This window comes from Lathyrus oleraceus, chromosome 3 (assembly GCF_024323335.1).
Source record: "Lathyrus oleraceus cultivar Zhongwan6 chromosome 3, CAAS_Psat_ZW6_1.0, whole genome shotgun sequence".
Taxonomy (NCBI): domain Eukaryota; kingdom Viridiplantae; phylum Streptophyta; class Magnoliopsida; order Fabales; family Fabaceae; genus Lathyrus; species Lathyrus oleraceus.
Genome location: NC_066581.1, coordinates 520,470,684 through 520,481,886, shown reverse-complemented (window position 1 = coordinate 520,481,886; position 11,203 = coordinate 520,470,684). Strand labels below are relative to the sequence as shown.

At 40.4% G+C, this 11,203-nt stretch overlaps 1 protein-coding gene across 1 annotated transcript; it reads right to left on the bottom strand.

Annotated features, from left to right (window-relative positions):
- Positions 1-9,886: 9,886 nt before the first annotated feature.
- On the bottom strand, positions 9,887-10,990 carry LOC127131939 (uncharacterized). Its single transcript, XM_051060821.1, has one exon. The coding sequence runs from the start codon at positions 10,988-10,990 to the stop codon at positions 9,887-9,889; it is 1,104 nt and encodes a 367-aa protein (XP_050916778.1).
- Positions 10,991-11,203: the final 213 nt, after the last annotated feature.

Genomic DNA, 11,203 nt, shown 5'->3' with positions numbered 1-11,203 from the left:
TCAAAGGCGGTCGTCTCGTGACTGATTCGACTATCCAGAAAATTCTTCTTCCCTTGCAGCGGTTTAATGCTAGCCTCGATTTTGAGGGCCTTTTCGCCATGAGAGATCCCCTTCAGAACTTTGCGGTCGAAGACTTCTTGTGCAGGAAACTCTTCAGTCGTTTCGAAGGAAGCCTTTTTTGCTTCCACCTCAGCAATTTTCTTGTTAAGTTCAACTATCTGCACTTGGTAGTCCAAAATTTGCTGGTCGAAGATCTGTTGTTGGCAGAGACGCTCCTTTTTCTTGGCTTCAAAGTCACTAAGTTTTTTCTCGCATGCTTCACTAAAATCCACTCAAGCCTCATTTCGTTGAGCTTCGTCTTGACTTGAAAGTTGACATTTCAACGAAGGTTAACGTCCTTGACAAATTGGGTAACGAAAGCCTCAAACTCGACAAAATACTTGACAATCGAGGCAAGAAGATCATGAAGTGCAAGTGCATCAAGGAGTTTGAAGATGTCACAGGCTAACCCTTCTTTTTCTTCAAGGATGAGTAAAAATTCGTGCTCGAATAATAGTTCCTTCAATTGTTGGAGTGTGAGAGTGGTTGCAGCATCCAACTCCGATGAAAGAGTCATAGTTGAAGACGAAGGTGGCGCCTTGGTCGAAAGCTAACAAAGTTGTTGTAGCTTCTGTAGAGCCTCTGCTGGATTCAGTTGTTTGATAACCATGATCTCATCTGGAGTCAGAACACCGGTAGACACCCCTTCGTCAACAACATTTGGAGGATCTTGAGTTGGCTGGGAAATAAGATTCTGTTGGACCTCAGGCGAGACACTTTGAAACTCAGTTTGCCTTTGTAGGATCAAGACAACCTCGACAGTTAGACTGTCGGCCCTCTCTTCTGCCACAGGTTCGACCGGAGTCGAAATGGCCATAGGTTCCTAGGGTATAAATAATTAGAACTCACATCTAAAATAAGCCCATAGGTTGGTGAAAAATAAAGAAGGATGAATACCTGAGGGGCCACGTGAGGCGGGGAAACAGTAGGAGTCCTCTCTGGATCATGAGGGGTAAAAACTTCCTCAAGGTCGTTTGGGACTGCAGTAGTCAAAATCGAAGGAGCCACCTTCGAAGGAGTCTTTTTAGCTTGATCTTTATTCCTTCGGGTTGGAGTAGGAGGCATCGTGGGCGGTACCTTCGACGTCGGGAAAATGTGTGAATGCACACTGCCATCGGACTTCTCGTTGTCAACCGAAGGGACCTCTTCAGGAATTTGGATCATAAGACAAGTAAGAAGGTGATGAAAACTGTTAAAATAGAAAGCATGTTGAGGATATTGATACTAAGTACCTTCGGATTTGAGTCGATGGCGCCCGTTACTTTTTTCAGGGCTTGGCCAAGGTTGGTTCAGACGAGGGAACCCTTTTTCGAACCTAACAATAAAAACATTTAGTTTTTTACATTCGTAGGGAAAGAGGGAGTGAAAGAATGACGTTTACCTTTCTTGGGGCTTCATCGATGTTGTCAGTTTGGATTGCGGTGTCGGGAGCATTGATAGGCGGTGGCGGAGACGGTATATAGTTGGCGAAGGTGGAAAAGGAATCGATCATGTTCTGTAAAAAGAGATCACTTGAAAAGGCTTGACTTTGGTAAATGGCCCACCATTCATCAAAATCAGTTGTTGTTAAAAAGGACTGTTGAAACTTGAACATAGGAAGTTCATAATGTTGAGTAGACTTGTAGAAACGAAAGCAGGCTTTATGGTCATCAACATTTAATGATCGACCAGACCATACAATGTCGGTAACATGTGATACTAAAGACTTCGGGACCATTTGACTTAACTCAAATTGGCGAGCCATCAAATTGGGTTGATAGCTCATAAAACTGTACCCCTTCGACCCTGCTTCAATTCTGAAAGATAGCAATGTAGGAGTAAAAAATGCTCTCCATACAATATTCGATTGTGCTGCGGTCTGAGGAGAGTCACCTGGGAAGGTATCTTTAAACCATTTTAGGCCGAAGTTTCGATCAGTGAATGGGGCCATGCCAGGGGAAAATTTATCGGCCTCGATAAACATATTCAGGTACTTCATGAAGATGTGTTTGTTGGGAGTTTCCTGGCATGTTTTCAAAGCCAACCTTGCCCCTTTGATCGGTCGATCCTCATTCAACCTAAGGATGCATTCCGACACTAGGTAGCCTAGCTGGTACTTGAAAGTGGTATTTAACCAGTGTTGTAAGAGCCACAGGGGACCCGACAAATTCAGGGCCTTGGGAGTGTTATGGAGGAATTTTAGTTTCAGGGTTGCAAGCCCCAAATATTGATACAAGGAGGCTAATAGTAGCTTACCCAAAGGAACCTGTCGACCCTCATGAATTTGGATCGCCAGATTGATATAGCTCTTGGCTATCTGCAAAGAGCCAGGATAAAATACTTAATACGAAAGCCACGGTGTGAGGAAGGCTATATGTTCTTCGTCTGATACTTCGAAGATGTCTTTGTTGTGGTGGTCCTCAATGTAATTTTGAAGACTGGCTCGACTAAACGAGAAAGTGTTTTCCATCGGAAGTGTGGGGTCGAAGGTATCTCCCAATGATGATAGACCAGTAATGGCCGCCACGTTGAAGAGTGTGGGCGTCAGTATTATACATGGCAGTTAGAAGGTGTTGGTCGAACTCTCCTAGAAGTACATAGAAGCCAGCAACATGCAAGGATTGATGCGGTGAGCATACCTGGAGATTTGGATGGTATCGAAGATCCTTGCACTCCTCCATTGATCTTAGCGTTTCCTCTGGACTTTGTTAAGCCACGCCAAATATTATTTATTGCATGGAGTAGGCATAAATATGAAGACTCTGGCTTTGGAATCCATAAACCTAATGTCGATAACGTCGGCCTTGTCGAAGGAAGGAAGAACAGTAGGACCATTACCAGGGAAAAATCCTTGGACTGCTTTTGGTGAGGACTTTGGGTCTGCAAGAGGCCCATGAAACGCAACTAATTTCTTATTAACGACAAAAGGAATGAGCATCTGGCGTTGTCAGATTTTCATCACCGCTTCATGATAAGAAGTCGGTTGAGAGGATGTGTTTCATGCTTTCTTTTGCATTGAGATGAAAGGCAATAAGGTTGTCACCGGTGTTGAAAGAACTTGCATCTTTAGTATGGGTGGAAGAAGCCATTGTTAAGGAAAATTGAAGGAAATATGGTGAAACTGAGGTTGCTGAAGGAAAACGCAGAAGAAATACACAGGAGAAGTATGCAGATACGCGGTTATGGAAGCAGAAAAGTTTGAAAATGAAGAGGTTGTTATTTTTAGGCGAACAAATGAATAGTCAAGCATTAGTCAACTACAAATGTCCAACTAAGAGGTAGTGGGAGAGTTTGTGGCTTTGGTTGCAATCCCACGACCTAGGGGGTAGTTGATAATGATGATAGTGTGCTTAGGAAATCGCACTGCAGGAAAGCCATCATCACACATAAAACCATAATTAATTATTAGATGGCTAGCCAAAATTTGGAAAGTCAAAAGTCAAGTTCCTCGTCGACGAGCTCAAGTCAAAACCAACCTTTTTAGGGGGCAATTTGTTAGCTGTCAAATTTCATCCAAAAGAGTGGAAAGCTTGGTTGACCACAAGGACTGTCGGAGGGCTAGATCGACGAGGAAAAAACCAGAGCACGACGTCGACATAAAAGGAAACCTGTCGAAGTCGGAGGTCGGCACACCATGATGGAAATAAATCATGGGTATCTGAACATGGGAAGTTACCTGAAGACGTGGGGGAGGTTCTCCGACACGTGTCATCTCGTAAATGGGTCGTAACCTCCCAACGGTTATTTTCTACTAGTATTTAAACAAATTGTAATGAACATTTTAGAGGTGACATTTTTAGAATTGCAGTAAGAATATACTTGAAGTACCAAAGCGTTTACGAGAAAAGAGTCATCTTCCTACAAAAATGTACTTTTTCTTCCACTTATATTTACAAGTCATTTAACTTACCAAATTGTCTTTGTTTATTCTTTCATTTCCACCAGACTTTTATCCTTTATTGCATTACTTTACTGCATTTCTAACTTGCAAAATGTTGCATTTACTACCTTTAAATATTCCAAAACACTTTACCAATGAAATAGTCATATACTCAACACGAAGTTTAGGAGTTTGTAGCCGGTTTTGCAAGTAAACATCGGATAAGAAGGCTAGAGATTATTGGTGAAAAACACCACCCCAGAGAGATTTCATTATCTTGAGCAAATGTTTTCATGGAAAATTCTTTCACATGAAAGAGAAATGGATGATTGTGTTTATAAATAAATTTCTCAATGTTGCCAACCGAAGAAAGCAATAAATTTCTCAATGCTTTTTTGATTGACAATATAGGATGGTTATTACATAAATACAACAACAACATCAACATCATTATGCGAGATAGATTGCAAGGGCAGAAAAAATATTTTGTTCAATATTTAAGAACATTGGAGATTTTTTCTGTCTGACAATCCATCCCAAAGAATGACGCGTAAGACTTTGGAGCGGCTACACATAAGTTAGATTCCGGGTAAAATCTAATTAACAAGTGATTTTATAGTAAAATATGAAAATTTAATCCATCGGTTATTAAATATAACCGAAGGGATATATAATTAATTTAAAAATTCAAATCAAAATAAAAAGAAAGACACCACTTTGAAAGAAATAAAAACATAAACTACTGATATTGGGATTCAAAGCATGTCCTAGAATATTTTTCCCTCGATTTTATTTTGAAACCGAGGGAATATGTGGTATTTATTAAAAAATAATATAAAACATGGAGCGCTTTGACCTTTTAGCTTGTTTTTGGTAAGGATAGGTGAAATTTTTGTGATGAAATGTATTATTTGTAGTAGTGCATCTTATACAGGCCTTTCATGGATAATTAGCTCCCACGTTTCATTCTTTTCAATTGAATTTATTTCACACTCAATATCCTTTCTCCATTTCTCATGCTTCACATCTTCCTTATAGAGAGTTGGATAATTACTTATGACATCTTGAACCATGTAAGTCCCTGCATCTTCTTCACTCAACCAATCACCACTCTCATAATCTTTCATCCAAATCGGAGCCATCCTCTCTCTACCTTGAATCCTATTTTCATAAGAACTCTCTGTTTCATTCCTACTTTCGTCTCTCCCATCATCTTCACTGCCACTATCGTCACTGCTGAAATCATCATCACTCCAAACCAAATTTTCATCTATTTGTTCTTTAAAATTTTGACCCCACTCCCAACTGTTTTCTTCCTCAAATACTACATCCTTACTAACAACAATCCTCTTTGTCTTAAGGTCAAACAGACGATAACCCTTTGACTCATCACTTACTCCTAACATAATACAAGGAAAACTTTTATCATCAAGTTTACCTCGTTTTGCCTCTGGTATATGCATGTGTGCTATGCAACCCCAAACACGAAGGTGTTCTATTGAAGGTTTGACTCCACTACAAGATTCTTGAGGAGTGATGTTATTCATAGCATGTGTTAGGCATCGATTCAACATGTTGAATGTCCAATTTGCAGCTTCAGTCCAAAAAAATTGGGAACCTTTTTCGCAGAGAGCATGCATCATACCATATTCATCATGGTTCTATTTTTACGTTCCGCTACTCCATTTTGGTGTGGTCTATATGTTGTAGGAAGTTGTCTCTTTATTCATTCTTCTTCATAAAATAATTTGAAATTGAGAGAGTTAAACTCTCCACCTCTGTCAATTTTCAAACACTTGATGGACGTTTTTGTTTCTTTTTCAACCAGTTTCTTGTAATTCTTGAAACACTCCAAAGCTTCTGATTTTTGAATGAGAAAATAGACCCAACCCTTTCAATTATAGTCATCAATAAAGCATAATAATTACCTTTTTCCACTGCTTGAGATTGGCTCTATAGGGCCACAAATGTTAGCATGTATGAGCTCCAAGATATTGTTGGCACGCCATTCACTCTTCTTTGGAATTGGACCGTGGTGTTGTTTTCCGGTGAAACAATCCGCACAAGTGACACTTGAGGCTTCAAGTTGAGGCAGGCCATGCACCACTTTCTTTGTTTGCAATGTCTTCAAGCCTTTGTAATTTAAGTGAATGTACCATTGATGCCAGAGGTAAGTAAGCTCAGAGGCAGTATGTAGGCACTTTTCAATAGGAGCAGTGATATTGGAGCTTTTATTGAAGAGAACAAACATGCAATTTGCACTCATTTTGGTGTGTGAAATTAATCCATTATCTAGATGATAAATGTTACATGTCCATCCTTTTATGAGAATGGTGAGATCTTTTTCTTGCAATTGCCTCACACTCAACAAATTGTTCTGAAGTTCTGGGACATGATATACATCTTGAAATAGAAAAGTAGTGCCATCAAATACCAGCCCAATGCTTCCTTTTCCAGCTACTGACATGCGAGAGTTGTTTCCACACTTAAAAAAATGCTTTTGTTCATCTACCATGTTTAAGAACATACCTTTGTTTCCACACATATGATTAGAGCAACCTGAGTCCAAGAACCACACACAATTCTTTTTTGCTTCATTTTCTTCTGGAAGAGCCATCAAGATAAGCTCTTTGTCATCATCCAACTCTACATAATCTGTTGTTAGAACATAAAAACTCAAATTGAAGGTTTGGCAATGGTGGAAGATAAGAAGTTGGGGAAGATGAAGTTGAGAGAGAATTAGAGAGAACAAAACGATCTTGGATGAATAGTAAATTTGGCATTAATTGGAATTGGGAATATTACAAGAGTATTTATACATTGAGAGAATAACAAAAAATACAACTCAAAATACAACTAAAGTGACCCAACAATTAAATTCTATTATTTTTGGAAATAATAACAGAAATTTAATTGCATTTAACACACCACCTCACTTTAGTTGCTCCAAGTCCACCATGTTCAAGCACTTCTTCAGCCTCTTGAACACATCATTTGTCACACCCTTTAACAACAAATTCGCGACTTGGTCTTCGCTTCGGCAATAGCTCAATCTAAGCTTTCCATCACCGACCAATTCTCTCAAATAATGAAACCGCATCTCAATATGCTTGCTCCTTCTGTGTGCAATTGGATTCTTCGTAAGATTTATTGCGGAAGCATTGTCTACAAACAGTGTGGTGGTAGCATCATCACCATATCCCAATTCCTTCAATAGATTCATAAGCCACATAGCTTGGCACGCACCTAACGATGCCGCAATGTACTCGGCCTCACAAGAAGAGAGTGCTACAACCGGTTCCTTTTTCGAACACCAAGAGATTGGTGTACTACCAAACATAAAGATGTACCCCATCGTCGATTTTCGGTCATCTTTATCTCCGCACCAATTAGAATCGGTGTAGCCAAGTAAATTGCACTTACGCCCCGTGTCCAATGCGGGAAAGAGAATTCCGCAACCAAGAGTACATTTCACATATCTAAGGATCCTCTTGACCGCCTCCAAGTGAGACACCTTAGGTCTCTCCATGAGTCTACTCGCAATACCGACACTAAAAGCCAAATCCGGTCGCGTATTGCACAAACACCGTAACGATCCAATCAAGCTCCGGTAAAGTGTTGGATCGACATCATCCTCCTCATCACTTTTGGACAGCTGCACTCTAGCCTCACAAGGTGTAATAGAAGCATTACAATGCTCCATATCACACTTTTTCAAAATATCTAGAGCATACCTCCTTTGGTGCATAAGCAACCCCATTTTTGACTTGTGAAACTCATGACACCAAGGTCCGTCATCTCAAACTCTCTCATGAGCTCACTTTTGAACCTTGAAATTCTCTTGTCATGTTTGCCCGTAATCAAGAGGTCATCAACATACAAGCAAAGTATAATAACACCATCATTCGTATCCGATCTCACATAAACTCCATGTTCGGATACACATCGTTTGAAACCAATGTCAATAAGAAAGTCGTCAATACGTTTGTTCTAAGCTCTTGGAGCTTGTTTCAAACCATACAACTCCTTGTGTAGCTTGTAATACTTCATCTCTTTATTTTTTATCATGAAACCGTGTGGCTGCCCCACATAGACTTCCTCAACAAGAGGACCATTCAAAAACGCAGATTTGACATCCATTTGGTAAACCATCCAATTGTTGCTATGCGCAATACCAACAACCAAACAAATAGTCTCTAATCTAGCCACCGGTGTGAATACCTCCTCATAGTCTATACCTTCTCGTTGCAAGAATCCCTTCGCCACTAATCGAGCTTTGTGCTTGATTACTTCACCTTTGGGATTTGCTTTAACCTTATAGACCCATCGCACACCTATCGGTTTCTTTCCAAGTGGTAAATCGACCAACTCCCAAGTACCATTTTTCTCAATAGATTCCAGCTCCTCTTTCATTGCACATATCCACTTAGGATCACTTAAGGCTTCTTCCTCATTTACCGGTTCAGATTCGGCCATAAGCGCGAAATGAACAAAATCACCATCGTTATTCACTTCGTTATCTTGGAATCTTTCGTAATCTCGGAGTCTATGAGGCAAGGCTCTTTGCCTCACTGGTCTACCATTATTAACAATATCATTTTGTGCTACTGTAGGTGCTGGTACAGCAGTGTCGGAAGCCTCCAGATCAGTGATTTCAAAAAACTGTTGCTGCTGTTTTTCTGTGAGTAACCGGTTACTGCTAGTACAGTTACTGTTGCATTTTCTGCACTTTTGACTTCATCAAAAGTCACATCCCGGGTTATGACGATCTTCCGATTTTTCCCATCGAACAACTTATACCCTCCAGTAGAGTGGTATCCTACAAATATCATCTTCTCACCCTTATCATCCAATTTCTTCCGAAGTTGGTCCGGTACATGACGATATGCAATCGATCCAAAAACGCGCAAATGATTCAAATTCTGTTTGAAGCCACTCCAAGCCTCTTCCGGTGTGAGTTTCTCCAGCTTCTTAGTGGGACACCTATTCAACAAGTAGGTGGTTGTAGACACGGCCTCACCCCACAATTCCTTAGGCAAATTTTTCCCACAAAGCATACTACGCACCATGTTCATTATTGTACGATTTTTCCTCTCGGCAATCCCGTTTTGTTGAGGCGTATACGGAGGCACCACCTCACGTACAATTCCCTCAAGATCACAAAACTTCCCAAACTCACTAGAGGTATACTAACCTCCACCATCCGTTTTGAGAATTTTGAGCTTCCGACCGCTTTGGCGCTCCACCATGGATTTGAAATTCTTGAAAACTCCAAAATACCTCATCTTTTCTCTTGATAAGATATGTCCAAAGCTTCCTACTAAAATCGTCAATGAATGTAACAAAATATCGATTGCCACCATAAGTCTCTACTCGCATCAGTCCGCAAACGTCAGAACATACCACCTCAAGTAAGCCTTTGGTTCTTCGACCCGCATCTTTGCTAAACACATTCTTGTGTTGTTTAGCCTTCACACATTCCTCACACGATTCAGTTGGAATACTAATGTGTGGCAGCCCCGTTACCATTTCACTTTGTTGTAACATTCTTAGATCCCTAAAATTAAGGTGACCAAGACGGTAATGCCATAACCACTCATCTCTACTTACCGCGGTAGCTAGACAACGATGCTCCATAACCTTTAACTCAACCTTAAAGGTTCTATTGACAGCCATCGACGCTTTTAGAATCAACACATCATTTGAATCCAAAACGCGTAAAATCTTGTCCTCCAAACGAATTTTGTATCTTCTTTCAAGTAATTGGCTAATGCTTAAAAGATTACACTTAATTCCTGGTATATACAAGACATCTTTGATCCTTTAATGTCCACCATTCCTTTTTCCGATCAAAACATCTCCTACCCCTTTGGCGCTTAAAGTGGTGTCGTCGGCAAATTTGACTTTACTTTTTGCCGCTTGATTGATTTACACAAACCAATCTTTTCGACTCGTCATATGTGTTGAACAACCGGAATCCAAGTACCACTCATCTCTCCCTTGGACTCCATCACGAACGGTAACCAATGCACTTCGATTCGAATGCGTTTTCTCGCTATTTTCCGGAACGGTACAGCTGCTGTCCCGCAAACTGTCACTATTGTAGTTGCTGCCCGGAACATCCGTAATGCCATAACTCTCCTCCGTGATCATTACTAGAAGTGTGTCCTCATCATCTACCTCTTCCCTAGAAACCTTGGCTTCATTATTGTGATTCTCATTCGATTTACCACGACACGAATTTGCAAAGTGTCCAAACTTTCTACACTTGTAGCATTGCACCTTACTCATATCACGCTTCTTAAAACCATTGTTATGACCACTATCCTTGGAGCTACTTTCACCCTTTTCACTCGTCGAGTACTTTAAATTTTGCGAATCGTTTGAACCAAAATTCTGAAAATTTGATTTACCTCTCGCCACAAATTTTACTTTCAACCTCTTATTCTTTTCATCGAAACGCGCTTGCAAAGCAATCTCCGCTTTGGCTTTGTCGGTGCCTCTCTCATCCATCCTTTGTTCATGTGCCTCTAACGAACTTTGCAATTCATCCTTGCTCAAAGTTGTTAGATCCTTTGATTCTCCAATAGCCACAACTATGTTATCAAAACGCGACGTTAACGAACGCAATACTTTCGATACAACATTTTGCTCAAGAATCGTTTCCCCACAAGATTTGATTTGATTAACTAACCGATTAATGCACGTAATGTAGTCGTTGATCGTTTCTTTGTCTTCCATTTGTGTTAACTCGAACTGTCGCTTGTAAGTTTGTAACCTTACAACCTTCGCTTTGACGGCACCGACATATGCTTTCTCCAAGATTTCCCGTGCTTGCTTCGATTCACAATTGCCGACCTTCTTGAAATTGTCGTTATAAACACACGAATGAATCAAGAATGGGGCTTTGTAATCCTTCTTCTTCTCTTCTTTGTGTCTAGCTCTTTGAATGTCGGTGGCCTCTGCCCCTAATTGTGTAACTCCATTGACGATGATCTCAAGCACCTCTTGATAACCAAACAAGACCTTCATTTGTTTCGCCCATTTATCATAGTTCTTCGAATCAAGAATCGGGAGATTGGTGGGAATTCAATCATTGGAAACGGTTGCCATTATTGCAGCGGATTAGGATCAACAACCAAATCTCTTGATGCCAAATGTTAGAATATTAAAACTCAAATTGAAGGTTTGACAATGGTGGAAGATAAGAAATTGGGGAAGATAAAGTTGAGAGAGAATTAGAGA

Coding starts and splice junctions, on each gene's coding strand:
- LOC127131939 (XM_051060821.1), bottom strand. CDS start 10,990: ATGAAGGTCTTGTTTGGTTATCAAGAGGTGCTTGAGATCATCGTCAAT.